Consider the following 18,234-nt stretch of genomic DNA (forward strand, 5'->3'; position numbering starts at 1 on the left):
TGAGAATGTAAATATTGACTAAATTATGTAATTCTAGAATATTAAAATTGGGAGACATACCTTGAATTTTAATAGGAATTCTATTAGGATTTTTTTTCAGATAGTTATTTCTTTAGTGTCTGGTAAATTTATTAAACTTTTCAATCACAATGGGTTTATAGATTAATACTAAAGATAGAGTTGGATAATTTTAGAATAAGTGTTTCAAATTTAAAAAATTTTCCTCCGAGACAGTCATGCCTAATTTAAATTAAAAAACAAAACAAAAAACCCCCCAAAACCAAACGTTACTGAATATACTGAAGTTTACCAAATATATCAGTTTAAAACTGTTTTCCTGTTGTGTTTAACCAGTAAGTAGGAGGAGGTTTGGTGGGCAGAAGAAAATGCCAATTTAGAAATTCCTTATATTTAATTAATTATATGCTAGCAAAGGTCTGTATAGTCAAAGTTATGGTTTTTCCAGTAGTCATGTATGGATGTGAGAGTTGAACCATAAAGAAAACTGAGTGCTGAAAAAAAGAAAACCGAGTGCTGAAAAATTGATGCTTTTGAACTGTGGTCTTGGAGAAGACTCTTGAGAGTCCCTTCAACTGCAAGGAGATCCAACTAGTCCATCCTAAAGGAAAAATCAGTCCTGCATGTTCATTGGAAGGAAGGTCTGATGCTGAAACTCCAGTACTTTGGCCACCTGATTCAAAGAACTGACTCATTGGAAAAGACCCTGATGTTGGGAAAGACTGAAGGCAGGAGGAGAAGGGGATGACAGAGGCTGAGATGGTTGGATGGCATCACTCACTTGATGGACATGAGTTTGAGTAAGCTCTGGGAGTTGGTGATGGACAGGGAAGCCTGGTGTGCTGTAGTCCATGGGATCAGAAACAGTTGGACATGACTGAGTGACTGAACAGAACTGAATTATTTATAATTATTTCTTATATAAATATAAAGAATTTATACATATAAATATATTTATAGGAATTTATTACATTTAAAGGAATTTATTGCATATAAATAAATAAATTCCTTATATAATTACCCGAAATTAATTAATTAAATATTTTGGTTGCACTGTGCATCATGTGGGATCTTAGTTCCCTGACCAGGAATCATGCCCATGCTCTCTGCATTGGCAGCATAGAATCTTAAGCACTGGACTGTCAGGAAGTTCCAGGAATTCCTTGTTTTTAAATGACTGTCAACAATTATACTGTTACTTCCTTGATCCCAAGATGGTATAGATGATAAGACTCATTTTGATTTAATAACAAAAGATTTATTAAGATAATTTGTAATGAAAGAGAAACAAAATAGGAGCTATAAGAGCAAAGTAGTCGAGAGAGGCGGAGTATAGAGTGACTTTGGAAAAGATAGTATTTTGGACTGGCAACAGGGAAAATAGGTAGAAAACCAAGAAGCAGAGCAGTTTTTGAATTAGTTCGTGAAAGGTGACTGTAAGTTTATGTAAGGGGCATATTATATATAGGCAGGTGGAGTGTATTTTAGCTTAAAGTATCAGACTTGAGAGAAGTAAAAATATCAGCAGCTTGCTTTGGGACTTCCTGCCTTTTTCAAGTAGCGGCCTTAGTGGTCAACTGTTATGTGAATGAATGGTTGTTTAATTTTCCAGTTTTGTATTGACTTTTTAAACATGTGCTGTATAACTGTGGGGATTATTATATTTATTGGCCTTCCCTGTTGGCTCAGGCAGTAAAGAATCTGCCTGCAATGCAGGAGATGTGGGTTCAGTTTCTGGGTGGGGAAGGTCCCTGAAGAAGAGAATGGCTAACAACGCCAGTATTCTTACCTGGAGAATTCTGTGTACAGAGGAACCTGTTGGGCTACAGTCCTTGGGGTCGCAAATAGTCAGACATGACTGAGAGACTAACACTTAAAATATTAACCACAAATAATTGAAATACAAGTTGTAGAAATTCACCTGAAATTTCTTTAAAACATATAATTCAAGATTTTAGTTGATTTATACTTGCATTTTCTCCCGCTCCTCATGTCTTCCAGGTTACCTTTCCTTTAAAAAAAAAAAATTAAGCATCTTTTTTGTTACCTGTTAGATATTTTCAACTACTGTTAACTTTTGATTTACAAATGTCTTTGTAACTGACCAAGACTGGGTAGTGGGTTAAGATTGGAGAAGTTCTCAGATCTCTTTACGTTCTAGCTTTAATTAGTAAAGTAGGAGTAAACAGACATGCCTGAAATGAATACAACTTTGTAAATCAACTATACTTCAATAAAAAATAAATGAATAAATAAAATTAAGTAAATAGAATATAAATAAAGGAGACCAATGAAACTAGTTAGCTTTAATCTGTAGGTGAAATCTGGATTTTTCATATGTGAAATTTAATTTAGCTCAGAAAATACCTCCCTGGATAGTAGAATGGTGAAGTTTTGAGAATCCTTTTTTGGGGATTCTACAAACATTTCCTAGTTGGTAGTTTACATGACTGGGTATTTGAAAATTCTTCTCATTTATTTTTTGTATTTTATCACATTATTAATTTCTTCAGTTTCATCTTTTTATTGCAAGATAAGTGACACGTGACATTGTGTATGTTTGAGCTGTACAGCATGTTGATTTGATAAATTTATATATTACCATCTTATTGCCATATAGTTTTAGCTAATACCTCTCTCACTTTGAAAATCCTCTTTTACACGTATTTCTGGGCATAGAGAACATGAGTACTTTTTAAAAAAACACTTTCCGAATATGATTAACTGTCCTTATAAAAATAATTTTTCCTGTAGTCAAATGTAATTTTGGTATATATATAAAGTGTTTTTCTTCTATTCATAGTAACACTTTGTTCAAGATAAATTGTCTTTCTTTAAATAGGCTGCTAAGGGGAGCCCCAATGGCTACGCAGTGCTCCTGGCCACCCAGGCGACCCCCAGTGGGCCTGGCTCCGAGGGGATGCCCACGGTGGAGCCTGGCCTACAGAGGCGGCTTCTCAGGAACCTGGTCTCCTACTTGAAACAGAAGCAGGCTGCAGGGGTGATCAGCCTGCCAGTGGGTGGATCCAAGGGCAGAGACAGCACAGGCTTGCTCTACGCCTTCCCACCCTGTGACTTCTCACAGCAGTACCTCCAGTCAGCACTGAGGACATTGGGCAAGCTAGAGGAAGAGCACATGGTGATCGTTATAGTGAGAGACACAGCCTAGCCTAGCCCAGACCTGGCCTTTGCAGCCTGTTCGTCACTAAAGCAGTTATTTTAAAATCTGACCACCGCCGCCCTGCACCCCCTGGCCCATCTTACACCCTTGATTTGAATTCTCTGCTGGATTACTCTGTTTCATTTGGTAGGGGACCAAAGTCCTATCTCCCCATCAAAAACTAAGTTCTTAGGTTTGGGTTGTTTGTTTGTTTTTTTTTACCGTGATGAGAAGGGACTCCTGTCATGTTGGTTTCTAGTGTATGAAATACTGTCTGCTGTGTTCTGTATTTTTTTATTTTTTGACTAACTGTATGGAAAATTGTCAGTAAAGCCTTTGTCAGAGGATGGGAAAATAAATAAATAAATAAATAAATAAATAGGCTGCTAAGTGTATGTATTAAAAAGAACACAGTTCTATTTGGATTTTTTGAATAAAGTGAAGCATTTGAGATAGAGAGTAATTAGCCGTATCATACTGAAAGTTATAAAATACCAGTTTCTAAAGCAATGTTTTCTTAATGCTTCTTAAAAATATTTAATTAAAAATTGATGAAATACATCACTGTATGGTTCAGATGCCAAAAAATATAGAACCATATACTGCGAGAAGTCACCCTCCCCACACAGGATATTATATTTATAGTGATTTTTTTTCCCTCACCAATGTACCCTTCCAGAGATATTTGGTCCTATAATGCAAAACCATCTGCTTTGAATGCTGTTCTGTATCTTGCTTTTTTTCTGTTTAATGTAGCATGGAGATTTTTCCATAGTGGCGTTACCAGCTCTCTTTAATGAATCTTTTGACTTGTTTCCAGTCTTTTGCTATCACGAATAATGTTAGAAATGAATGACTGGAGGCTTTCCTCATTTCACTGGTGTGCTAGGGTATTTATGGATTAAGTACCTAGAGGGGAGTTGAGCTTGTATTCATTTATAATTGTGGTAGATATTGGCAATCTGCTTGATACAGAGTAGTGATTTTGAACCAGTTCAGTTCAGTTAGTCAGTCATGTCCAACTCTTTGTGATCCCATGGACTGTAGCATGTGACTATTGCAGCATTCTAACTATTGCTTCTTGATCTGCATACAGTTTTCTCAGGAGGCAGGTCAGGTGGTCTGGTATTCCCATCTCTTTAAGAATTTTCCACAGTTTGTTGTGATTCACACAGTCAAAAGCTTTGGCATGGTCAGTAAAGCAAAAATCGATGATTTAACCTGGGGCAGTTTAATTTCCCAGGGAGTCATTCGGCAGTGTCTGGAGACACTTTTGGTTGCCACGGTTTTGAGATAGTCTGTGTTCCTGATATGTTTGAGACTTGATTTCAGTGAACTCTTTAGATCCATTTTTCATTTTCCCATGAATAAACATGCTCTTTGTTCATCAGATAAATTTCAAATACCGTTTTTTTTTCTGTTGGTCTTTTGATTTCTGAATGGCAAAAACACTATCAACATTTTAAAAAGCATATTGTATGTGGTAGATTGAGTTTTAGTTGGAAATACCTTCCCTAGTTACCAGTTATTCAAGGATTCTGCCATCTTGAGGTGGGGAGGCATTTTATTCTGTTCATTTTGATCTTTGATGTATTTGGATTATTATTAATATTTTAGTATAAGTTATAAATGCAACTTATTTTTTTCCAGATCGCCACTTAATGATACTGACACCATTTAATAATCATCCATCTTTTTCTACTGGTTTAAAATACCATGGTCACATACAGGCTTCTCATATGTTTTTGATTCTATAATATGTTTTAATAGAATTATTATCCTGAAGAGATATCTCTACTCCTGTGTTCATTGCAGCATTATACACAATAGCCAAGATGTGGAAACAACCTATCTGGGAGCAACCTAAGTGTTCGTCTAAAGATTTATGGACATAGAAAGTCTGGTTCTTTATGCAATGGAATATTATTCAGCCACTATAAAGAAGGAAATCCTGCCATTTGCCACAACATGGATGAAACCATGCTATAAATGCAGTAAACAGAAAGACAAATACCGTGTGGTGGCACTTACATGTGTAATGAAAAACAGAAACTCAAAAGACAAAGCGGATTTCATGAAAACGGAAAATGGAATGGGGTTTTCCAGGGACTTTTGGAAGCGAGAAATGGGGAGATCAGAAGATACAAACTGTCAGTTATAAGATAGGTTCTTATAATCTAATGTATAGCATAGTGACTACAAGTGTGCTAAGTCGCTTCAGTTTGTCCGACTCTTTGTGACCCCGTGGACTGTAGCATGCCAGGCTCCTCTGTCCTTGGGATTCTCCAGGCAAAAGTATTGGAGTGGGTTGCCATCTCCTCCTCCAGGGATCTTTCTGACCCAGGGATTGTAGCTGCGTCTCTTATGTCTCCTGCATTAGCAGGTGGGTTCTTTCCCAGTAGTGTCACCAGTTAATAATACAATATTCTTGAAATTGGCTGAGAGTAGATCTTAGGTACATACACACTAAAAATGAGTTAACTGTATGAAGTGGTGTATGTGTTTATTTTCTTGATCTTAGTTATCATTCTACTGTGTTTAGTTATTTAGTTGCTTAGTCATGTCCGACTCTTTGAGACCCCATGAACTGCAGCACAGCAGGCCTCCCTGTCCAACCCACTCCAGTATTCTTGCCTGGGAAAGCCCATGGACAAAGGAGGATGGCACACCACAGTCCACGGGGGTCTCAAAGAGTCGGACATAACTGAGTGATTAACACTGTCACTTTTCCATATAATCTCTTTTACGTTTTATAAGTACTTTGCACATAAGGTTCATGCCTTCTGTTTTATTCCTTTGTTTTATTTCTTAACTTGATTTATAAATGGAGCCTTACATTTTCTAGTCAGTTGTTTGTATATATGAAAGCTTATTTTCTGTTTACTAATTTGTACTGTCACCATTTCAGGTTTTTTTTGTTTGTGTTACTTTTTAAATTGATTTTTCCAATTATATAACCATTATGTACAAAGGGTAATATTTTTTCCTCCTTTTCAAATTATGCATCTTATTTCTTTGTAATCTATTTGGATTTGCTAGAAGCTCTGGAACAATATTAGGTAATAATAATGATAAAAGGTATTGTGGTAGAGTAGTTTTTTTTTTTAATTCTTTTTTTTTTCAACTAATTTTTATTAGTTGGAGGCTAATTACTTTACAATATTGTAGTGGTTTTTGTCATACATTGACATGAATCAGCCATGGATTTACATGTGTTCTCCATCCTGAACCCCCCTCCCACTTCCCTCCCCATCCCATCCCTCTGGGTCTTCCCAGTGCACCAGCCCCGAGCACTTGTCTCATGCATCCAACCTGGACTGGCGATCTGTTTCACACTTGATAGTATACTTATTTCAGTGCTATTCTCTCAGATCATCCCACCCTCGCCTTCTCCCATAGAGTCCAAAAGTCTGTTCTATACATCTGTGTCCCTTTTTCTGTTTTGCATATAGGGTTATCGTTATCATCTTTCTAAATTCCATATATATGCGTTAGTGGTAGAGTAGTTTTTGTGGAAGTTTCTTCTGTTTTTAAGACAGATGCTTCCTTATTCCTTTTTTAAACTTGAGACTAACTTTTGATGGATTGAAATGGATAATTTTTTTCATATTGAAAATACTTATCTTTTTAGAGAGTTTTCATCGTAGTGGATATAAATATGCTAACTGCCTTTTTAGCATCATTGATATGACACTATGACTCTTTTTTCATCTTAAATCCATTAGAATGAATTATATGAGTAGATCTTCCCATCTTTAGCCATCCTTTCATTGCTGGGATACAACCCCCAGGGTTAAGGAGTATTCATTTTTAATATTCAGTATTTTTTCTGACAGGTTTATCATGTTCATTCTGATAGCTATGAGACAAAAAACCAGCACTATGGAAGAAGCTTAACAAGAGAAACTCTAAAGGATGGTAAGGATTGAAAAATCATACTTCAGTGCCTTTTATTACTATAGAATTAATCAGAATAATTCTAAAGTGATTTCAATTTTTGTTCTTCTTTGGTGTAGTGATTCAATTCTCAATACTGTCTTAATATATACACTTCTAAAATAGGTATGGCCAAGATATTATAAAAGCAATGATAATAGACTTCCAGATATAATGTTCTTTAAAGTTTATTATTAACTGCATCCAGGATGAGGAAGAAGTTGAGTAATGTAAATAGTTGAAAAAATGTTTATGCTTACAAAATACTCATCTATGATGTGCTCTTATCAATTGATATTTGCCTTGGTATACTTAACCAATAGCAAGATAACATTCAGATTGGCTCTATATTAAAATATTTCTCAGGCCAATATGGATATATTTTTTAGCAGTTTCTATCCCCAAGTAGGGGAACAGCAAAAATCAAATTCCATGAATTCCCAAATATGATAAAATATGCATAAATAATGTTAAAAGAGGCCTAATATGATAGGTTAAAACATTAAGTCTCAATATTGAATAGCATATTGGACTACTGATAGTCTCCAAAGTGAGCTCACCTTTTGTGAAAAGGCTGGTTTAATTAGTATTGTTGAGAGCATAAAAAATTAAGTACAGTTATGATTTGGTATTTTGGTAATGGGCTGTTGACATAATTGAAAATTGTTATACTTTGACTCTAGGTTCTAGATTAGTTCATGATTCTAATAAATGTACAGTCTTACTATAAAATTCCTCATAATAGCAAATGAAACAAATCTTGGAATCCTATTCCTTAAGAGAATATATGTAGAGGGCACTAAACTAGTAGTCTACCTATAGTAAATTTTTTGTCTAAATGAGGTATTTTGCTTTACATAAGTGTCATCTGTATGTTTTCTAATAAGAACATCTTTACCAGAAATTAAGTTGAGCTCCAAGATTCTGTGTTTAACTGGAATCCTTATCTGTTCACTTAATTGCAGGGGCTGATGGGAGAAAGTTTAAGATTTGTATCTAAGATGAAATGACTTCCCAAATGATGGTTATTTCATAATTTCATTGTAATCCTAGTATTTTCCTCTTTATAGGAGTCTCCTGTTTTTTTCATAATGGATTCTGCTTAAGAAGAGATGCTATTGCTGCCAGTATTCAGAAGATTGAGAAAATTCTCCAGTGGTTTGAAAGCCAGAAGCAGCTTAACTTTTATGCAAGTTCGTTACTATTTGTTTATGAAGGTTCATCTCAGCCAACTACTACAAAATTGAATGACAGGACTTTGGCAGAAAAGTTTTTGTCCAAAGGACAGCTCTCAGACACAGATGTACTGGAGTACAATAATAACTTTCATGTGTTAAATTCTACAGCGAATGGAAAAATAGAAGCTTCAGTTGGTAAAAGCTTGTCCAAAATGTATGCTTGTCACAGAAAAATGTATTCAAAAAAGCATCACAGTCAGACTTCATTGAAAGTTGAAAATATAGAGCAAGACAATGGGTGGAAAAGCATGTCACAGGAGCGTTTAAACGGAAATGTACTTTCCCAACTGGAAAAAGTTTTCTACCATCTTCCCACTGGTTGTCAAGAGACTGCAGTAGAAGTGCGAATGATAGACTTTGCTCATGTGTTCCCTAGCAACACAGTAGATGAGGGGTATGTTTATGGGCTGAAGCATTTAATTACTGTACTGCAGAGCATATTAGACAATTGAATCTTTTGCTGCAGTCTTTTAAAGGGGTGGGGCAATCATAATGAAGAGCAGCAGTTAATAACTCTGCACTTGTAATGCTGTGTAAAAAATTTGTATTGTGAGTCTACATTTTGTCTTTATACTTTTGGTAGAAGAGTTAATTTTTTATAATCTTACTCAGGAAAACTAATTATTTGTTCATTAGAAAACTATAAAGAGTAAAGAAACTTAGGAATGTTATGCAGGGAATGTGGTGGTACGTGGCTTAAATGTCTGTTGGCTCAAGCAAAATGCAAACCATTATTCAATCATAATGAGTTTAGTTTGTTTTCTGTAGCCATTTATCATGAAACCTCTGTCCACCCGGCCATAGAGAGCCATATCTATAACTCATTACATTATTAGAACACTTTAAAAAATGTAGAAAGCATAGGCTGGTATCCTTAGTATTGCTATGTATGAAGTTATTAAAACTGGAGAAAATTCTACAGAAAAAAATTACTCTTTAGGTTTTGTATTAAAAGTTCAAACCAGCATATCAAAAGGTGCTTCTTAGTAAAATGATTTAGAATTACTGCATTCCAAAAGCAGATTTTTTCCTTTCATTTTCACTTATATACATACTTCATGAAAAAGATGATTGAAATGGATAAAAACAACAACAACAAAAGTCTTGAAATTAAGAGCACTTATTAGTCTTGCCAAGGTTAGGGAAAAGTGAAGATATTTGCAAGGAACAAAATATTTTTCTTTTAAAATGTTTAATTTATGGGAAAATTGGAATATGTATTTACTACATTGTGACAAGTATTTATAAACAATAAAATATCTTGCCTTTTACTCTGTAGCTTCAAAAAGATGGATGATTGAAGCTCTTTTTATTTCCCCTTTAGATAACTCATTTTGAGGTTTTTCTTTTATAATTCATGTATTTATATATCCCCATTTAGTTAAGCAGTGGTATGACTGTAAGTTACTAAAAAGTGTTTCTCAGAATTCTAATAAGCAGTGAGGGACAACATTCAGTTGTCAAAAATACCATGTGTAAATTAGTACGTCATACAGAGCTTGGTGCATAACTAAATTCATGCTTCTGTTTCATTCTTACTCAAAACAGTTTTATATCATATTCAAGAAAGATTATAATTTAATTTCATGAAGGGAGCAGTGCTAATTTTCTTGAAAAAAGTAGATCTGTAAGTATTATCTCTATTTCACATTCAGCACCTTTAAAAAAAATAGCTATTATCAGAAACATTTAAAATTTTGAAATTAAATTTGCAAAAGTTTGTTTTCATTGAACTTTGATTCACTAACAAAATGTCTTAGGTAGTTAATTAACAGTCTTGTCATAGTCTTGCAAGTTGTTTTAGAGTTGTGAACTGTTAGACTCTTCCCTTTCTTTCCCCCTCAGAATTAAAATACCCTTTTTTAAGTGTGAAGGAAAGTATCACAGTTTTATCTCACCTTCCCAACCCTCTCTCTGAATGTAGTTTTGCAATCATCTGAGCACAAAGAGAAGTATGAAATTAATTCTATGCTTAGTAAATTTATTAAGCTTGTACACCTTTAAAATTCACATGCATTTACTATAGCAAAATTTGATTATCTTACATCTTTTATTTAGGGTCAGTGTAGGTATTTTCCATAAGGACTTCATATTTTTGCCTATTGCCTAAATGGGTATTGCTGTAACTTTTTTTGTGGGGATGAAATTAAAGTCATAGTGAATAGAAATTTTTCAGTTTTGCTTTTTTCATCCTACAATGTGGACTTTTGTTGTTGTTGTTACTTGGATAGTGATTCAGTAAATCTTAAGCTCAGATAATTAAACACTATTTTGAATCTTAACAAGATACTTTTTAGTATGGGATAGTATCAACCTATTACAAAGAATTAATAAATTTAAGTATTATCATATTTTTTGTGCATTTTAGCTCAATAAAATGTGAATCTATTGTTCCAGATTTTCTTTATCCATATTTAGAAATAATAGATTTGTAAAATCAGTGTCTTACCTTTTTGATAGATAATGTTTTGTTTTCATAAAATGAGAAATACTTTTATCTTTTGTTCTTCAGGGAAGGGATTCACATTTTATTCTGTTTACATTTTTTTTAAATCACTGTTATTCACTGCCCATTTGGTGTTACTTTATAAGTAAGCTTACATGTAAGAGAACAAGTATTGGTTTGTGTTTATCTACATGTGACTCTTTTATTGTCTAGTCCAGTCATTTAACATTATGCTGAAATTTACCACTGTGGGGATGAATGATCACTAGTCACCAAGCATATTTAAACATTTAAATGTTTAAGAAATAATAATAAGGATATAGTTTGGGTTAATAGGATTACCATAGTTTTTTCTCCCTAGGAATCATAAATAATGATTTTCGTGTATTTCTTATGAAATGCACTCATGAAAAAGACTTTAATTATGGATAGTGAATAATACATTTCTCTAATAAAAATTTAAATTGTATAATAGTTTTATAATAAAGTATTTACAGTAATCAGTATTTTAATATGGATGAAAGTTGCATAGATTCAGATAAATTTAAAATTGATGATAAATGCTAAATATTTTATCTAAATAGTTTTTCAAGAAACAGTTGTGAAAATGTGTGTATTAGATGACTAAACTGGAGCATGTGGTATTTTCAACTCCGTATTCATTATTTGTTTAATGTGTCTGGAAATTGTACTTACTGTGCCTCTTTACACTACAGTTTGCTGTTGTGGGGCTTTAGATTGTGTTCAACTGAATAAGATCTTTTTTTGTGATTTTAATTGAGTATAATTTACTGTTTTATGATTTCCAAGATGATCTTCATATCTCTGTACCATATATATGTATATATATCAAATTTATAACGTAACTTAAGATAAAATTAATTTTCAGAGATATTTCAGTTGCAGTTTTCTTATTTCATGCAACTGAAAACTCTTTTGTTTCTAGGATTTGGAATATTAAAGAACTTGTAGGATGAAAAAAATGGTAGAACAATGAAAATTTTATTTGTGAAATTACAGCAATTTTGTCCACTATTTTAAAACATTGTCATCATTTTAGTACCATTTGCTCTTAGTAGTTTGGCATTTGATACTGTAAAACTTGATTTGCTTTAAAAATTGTTTACAATGCTTTGTAATAATCTTCCTTATCCAGTGCCTTTAACCTTGATTTGATATATTTGTAGCCTGGGTTATCCTTCCTTACATCCTGTAATGTCTTTATAGCCTAGACTTAAATTTTAAAAAAAAGTCAATTTGGTCAAGTGAAGAAGTAGCAATTATCTGCCAGTGCTTTGGGAAAATAAGTAATGTTGTCTATGGAGGCCAGGCATCCTAGTTCATTCAGAAATATAAATGGGACAAACTTTTAACCCCTGAATATATAGTTGTGATCCAGTCAGACAAAGCCCTAATATTTCCAGCATTCTCTCTAGATTGACTGGGATCAGGGCTAAATAAAAATAGAGATACGGAGAAATGCTTATTTAAAGGTAATAGTTAACTAACATTCAACTTCATGGACAGATAAGTAATTGAGTTGAGATGAAGCAACTAACAATATGTTAAAGGTTAAAAATAATAGTTTGCAGCATTGTAACCTCTATTTGACATTTGAGTTCAGCTGTAATTACTGATAGCATTAAAAGGCCTTAACTTTTCTTGCTGGTAAAGGTACGTGTACTTAGACTGTATCATTTAGAGTAGTGTTTTAACATAGTATTACTGTGAAAAACATTCCATTACAAATTCACAAGCAAATTACTGCACATTTTAAAAATTGTACTTTTCAATTTACTGCAAGTATTTTAGGTCTCTGTCTTCAAATCATAGGTATTTTAATTTGGCAATGAATATGAAATTACTTTTTGACGTAAATGATCATGTTACTAAAATGCTTATTAATATTTTAAGAAGGTTGGAATCTCCATGTTTTTGGATTTAATGTTTAAATTCTTTTTACTTATTTTGATAGTATTTAGTAAGAGAAAATAGTACCCATGCAATTAAACAAATTAGAATATACTGTAAAGAATTTTTTTTTTAATTGTTGAAATTGGTCATCACTGGGGTTAAATTTTGGCCTGGTATTCACTTACAATATACATTAACATTTAAATATGAAGTAAAATAGTCTTAAGTATGATGTATGATGCACCTATATATAAATGAAAATGGTGTGCACAAAGACACTTTACTGTGGGAACTGAACTGGAAGATTTATGAAAGCATGTGAAATTGCACCTAAAATTGTGTTGTTAGTGACTATGCTAAATTTATTGTACTTGATGAATGAATGTATTTAGTCTAGTCAAAGTTACTTTGGTTTAAATGTCTAAACAATGTCTTTTTAAAAAAAATGTGTAATTTGTACTATTGATGAGGGGGGTATTCTTGGACTGCAGGGGTTGTTGTCAATGTGTGATTTGTGTTTTTATAGAGTCATCTAATGTGATACATACCAATTTTTATATAAGTGATATTTAGGTAATTCTAATAACTGTATATTTGACCACCTATTAAAATGTTTTGCATTGGAGCTTTTTTCATTAATTGTAATATGCTCACAGACTCCTGGTAGTTTGAAAATAACTTACTCATTCAACAAATATTTGAGTACATGTTATATACCAAAAACTGTAGGAATCATTGGAGAGTCAACGATGATTAAGACAAAATATTAATAGATAGAAGCATATGCATTGAAAATGAAAAAGTATGTAAACTATTTTGTATTAATTTTTTTTCTATCATAGTCTGAAATCTTTGGAATCAGTCTAGTAGGAGAAATAGACTATAAGAGAAAAATATTGACTTAACTGTGAAAATATATACTATAATTTAAAACTTCAGAAATAGGTAAGATATTTTCGCATGTATTTGAAACTTCATGAGTCACTTACTTAGTGACCAAGCTTTTTTTTTTTTTTTTTTTCCTTTCATTCATTAATTAAAGAGAGCACAATCCGACAACTACCTACCCTGTATCAGGCACTGTATTTGGCCTTGGAGATTCTAAAAAGTTGAATAAGGGATCTAGTACTTGCCCTCAAGATATGCACTGTCTGATAAAAGAAGAGCATGTAAATGTAGGGAACATGTTACTGGGGCTATGATGCATACTTATCAATATCCAGCAGAGATGGAGAAGGGGAATCTGATGGCAGGTAAGAGGGTGAACACTTCACAGCAGTTGTGAGTCAGAGCTCTCAAAGGTTGTGTGGCGTTACTCATGCCTGCTGCTTTGCCCTGCGGGGAGGAGCAGTGCTGTGTGGAGTACACTCCTTCAGTATCTTGGCATTGGTTTCAGGAGCCCCCACGGATACCAAATCCACAGGTCAAGCCCCTCATATAAAATGGCTAGTACAATCAGCAGTCCATATTCATGGGTTTCAAATCCACAGATATGGAGGACCTGCATACACTTATCTAAAAACCATATGTAAGTGGACACACCCAATTGAAACCTACAGTCTTTTTAAGACTGGCTCTTTAAGGAATAAGAAAAAAAGACTGCCTGCCTAACCACTGAAAACAGTAGAGAATCCCACTGCTGTAGTCTCCAAGTTATGGCTAAGTATAAGAACTAAGTAGAGCCTGAAATGAAATAGTAAATGAAAATAATAATAGTATAATTAAGAGTGAAAACTAATCACTTGGAGATTTTTTTTAAAATGCAGATTCTGATTCACCATGTTTGGATGGGATTTGTGATATTCCTGATACATGGGCCACACTTTGAATAGCAAGGTTTAAAAAAGTTTTTTTATAAATGAGTATCACCTCACATGTTTTGAAGAATATGAATTTAAGTTAAATGTATAGGCTTAACTTACAGATTATAGAGCTTGGATCCAGTTCAAAGACTATCTTTGTTGTTGTAAATTTGTTTAGAAGCTATAATATAACTTTAAGTTCTCATCCATCTTAACTTAAGTTTTTCACTGTAGTATGGTTGACTCTAACCCATTGTGGTTTGAGCAAGCTCCGGGAGTTGGTGACGGACAGAGAAGCCTGGTGTGCTGCAGTCCAAGGGGTTGCAAAGAGTCTGACACGATTGAGCGACTGAACTGAACCCATCTAGGTTATGCCAGAGGCAGAGAGGACAGTCTAAGTTGCAGTAGCCTGACTACCCTGTCAGCAATTATTGCTGCAAACACCCCAAAACGTAAGTGGTCTAAACAACTGACCATCTTTTAAAATTTGTATGGATCTGCAAGTTAATTGAGTGGTTCTGCTAATCTTGGCTGGACTTGGGCACCTACAATCAGCTGGCAGGTTGACTGAGTGGGGCCTAGTGAGGATGGGTTGTGAGCTAGTCCAGTCAGGCAAGTCCAGGCATTTTCTCTTAATAGTAGTTTTGGGTCCAAGAGAAGATTGCCAAGTCCTGAGTCAGTGAGGGAGGACTCTACAGAAGGACTTGCCAGGAGGCCATGGTGCAATCAACAGCATGCTCTAATCTCAGACCAGCTCACATGGGGCCCCAGAAAATCAAGTCGTGTTATGTCATTCATGGTCCATGATTTTTCATCAGGAAGAAGTATTAGATCAGGTTCAGTTCAGTTCAGTCGTGCAGTTGTCTCTGACTCTTTGTGACCCTGTGGACTGCAGCACGCCAGGCCTCCCTGTCCATCACCAACTCCCAGAGTTTACTCAGACTTAACGTCCATTGAGTCAGTGATGCCATCCAATCATCTCATCCTCTGTTGTTCCATTCTCCTGCCTTCAATCTTTCCCAGCATCAGGGTCTTTTCCAGTGAGTCAGATCTTCACATTGGGTGGCCAAAGTGTTGGAATTACAGCTTCAGTATTAGTCCATCCAATGAATATTCAGGACCGATTTCCTTTAGGATGGATTGGTTTGATCTCCTTGCAGTCCAAGGGACTCTGAAGAGTCTTCTCCAACACCACAGTTCAAAAGCATCAATTCTTCAGCCCTCAGCTTTCTTTATAGTCCAGCTCTCACATCCATACGTGACTACTGGAAAAACCGTAGCTTTGACAAGATGGACTTGTTGGCAAAGTAATGTCTGTGCTTTTTAATATGCTGTCTAGGTTGGTCATAACTTTTCTTCCAAAGAGCAAGTGTTTTTTAATTTCATTGCTGCAGTCACCATCTGCAGTGATTTTGAAGCCCCCCCAAAATAAAGTCTGTCACTGTTCCCACTGTTTCCCCATCTATTTGCCATGAAGTGATGGGACTGGATGCCGTGATCTTAGTTTTCTGAATGTTGAGCTTTAAGCCAACTTTTTCACTCTCCTTTTTCACTTTCATCAAGAGACTCTTTAGTTGTTTTCATCAAGAGACTCTTTATGCTTTCTGCCATAAAGGTGGTGTCATCTGCATATCTGAGGTTATTGATATTTCTCCTGGCATTCTTGATTCCAGCTTGTGCTTCACTGAGCCTAGTGTTTCTCATGATGTACTCTGCATATAGATTAAATAAGCAGGGTGACAATATTCAGCCTTGACATAATCCTTTCCCTATTTGGAACCAATCTGTTGTTCCATGTGTGGTTCTAACTGTTGCTTCTTGACCTGCATACAGATTTCTCAAGAGGCAGGTCAGGTGGTCTGGTATTCCCATCTCTTTAAGAATTTTCCACAGTTTGTTGCAATCCACACCGTCAAAGGCTTTGATATGGTCAATAAAGCAGAAGTAGATGTCTTTCTGGAACTCTTGCTTTTTCGACGATCCAGTGGACCTTGGCAATTTGATCTCTGGTTCCTCTGCCTTTTCTAAATTCTGCTTGAACATCTGGAAGTTCACAGTTCACGTACTGTTGAAGCCTGGCTTGGAGAATTTTGAGCATTACTTTACTAGCTTGTGAGATGAGTGCACTTGTAGTTTGGTCATTCTTTGACTTTGCCTTTTCTTTGAGATTGGAATGAAAACTGACCTTTTCCAATCCTGTGGCCACTGCTGAGTTTTCCAAATTCGCTGACTTATTGAGTGCAGCACTTTCACAGCATCATCTTTTAGGATTGAAATAGCTCAACTGGATTTCATCATCTCACTAGCTTTGTTCATAGTGATGCTTCCTAAGTCCTACTTGACTTTGCACTCCAGGATGTCTGGCTCTAGGTGAGTGATCACACCATCGTGATTATCTGGGTCATGAAGATCTTTTTTGTACAGTTCTGTGTATTCTTGCCACCTTTTCTTAATATCTTCTGCTTTTGTTAGGTCCATACTGTTTCTGTCCTTTATTGTGCCCATCTTTGCATGAAATGTTCCTATGGAATCTCTAATTTTCTTGAAGAGATCTCTAGTCATTCCCATTATATTGTTTTCCTCTATTTCTTTGCATTGATCACCGAGGAAGGCTTTCTTATTTCTCCTTGCTATTCTTTGGAACTCTGCATTCAGATGGGAATATCTTTCCTTTTCTCCTTTGCCTTTTGCTTGTCTTTTTTTCACAGCTATTTGTAAGGCCCCCACAGACAACCGTTTTGCCTTTTTGCCTTTCTTTTTCTTGGGGATGGTCTTGATCCCTGCCTCCTGTACAATGTCACGAACCTCCACCCATAATTCTTCAGGCACTCTTGTCTATCAAATCTAATCCTTTGAATCTATTTATCGCTTCCACTGTATAATTGTAAGGGATTTGATTTAAGTCATACCTGAATGGTCTAGTGGTTTTCCCTACTTTCTTCATTTTAAGTCTGAATTTGGCAATAAGGAGCTCATGGTCTGAGCCACAGTCAGCTCCCAGTCTTATTTTTGCTGACTGTGTAAAGCTTCTCCATCTTTGGCTGCAAAGAATAGAATCAATCTGATTTCTGTATTGACCATCTGGTGATGTCCATGTGTAGAGTCTTCTGTTGTGTTGTTGGAAGAGGGTGTTTGCTATGACCAGTGTATTCTCTTGGCAAAACTCTTATTTGCCTTTGCCCTGCTTCATTCTGTATTCCAAGGCCAAATTTGCCTGTTACTCCAGGTATTTCATGACTTCCTACTTTTGCATTCCAGTCCCCTTAATGAAAAGGACATCTTTTTTGGGTGTTAGTTCTAGAAGGTCTTGTAGGTCTTCACAGAACCGTTCAGCTTCTTCAGCATCTACTGGCATAGACTTGCATTACTGTTATATTGAATGGTTTGTCTTGGAAACGACCAGAGATCATTCTGTCATTTTTGAGATTGAATCCAAGTACCGCATTTCAGACTCTTTTGTTGACTATGGTGGCTACTCCATTTCTTCTATGGCATTCTTGCCCACAGTAGTAGATATAATGGTCATTTGAGTTAAATTCACCCATTCCAGTCCATTTTAGTTCGCTGATTCCTAAAATGTTCATGTTCACTCTTGCCATCTCCTGTTTGACCACTTCCAATTTGCCTTGTTTCATGGACCTAACACTCCAGGTTCCTCTGCAATATTGCTCTTACAGTATCGGACTTTATTTTCATCACCAGTCACGTCCAAAACTGGGT

General features: G+C 35.1%; 1 protein-coding gene across 3 annotated transcripts in view; it reads left to right on the forward strand.

Moving 5' to 3' along the window:
* The window catches only part of IPMK (inositol polyphosphate multikinase), a 55,411-nt gene extending 42,074 nt beyond the window's left edge, over positions 1 to 13,337 (forward strand). For all 3 annotated transcript variants that reach the window (XM_065922812.1, XM_065922814.1, XM_065922813.1), the window contains exons 5-6: positions 7,015 to 7,096; positions 8,185 to 13,337. In XM_065922812.1, the coding sequence (XP_065778884.1) occupies positions 7,015 to 7,096; positions 8,185 to 8,804 (702 nt within the window). In that variant the 3' untranslated portion in view covers positions 8,805 to 13,337. The remainder of the gene's footprint in view (positions 1 to 7,014; positions 7,097 to 8,184) is intronic.
* The last annotated feature ends 4,897 nt before the right edge of the window (positions 13,338 to 18,234 follow it).

Source organism: Muntiacus reevesi, chromosome 2 (assembly GCF_963930625.1).
Source record: "Muntiacus reevesi chromosome 2, mMunRee1.1, whole genome shotgun sequence".
NCBI classification, from domain to species: domain Eukaryota; kingdom Metazoa; phylum Chordata; class Mammalia; order Artiodactyla; family Cervidae; genus Muntiacus; species Muntiacus reevesi.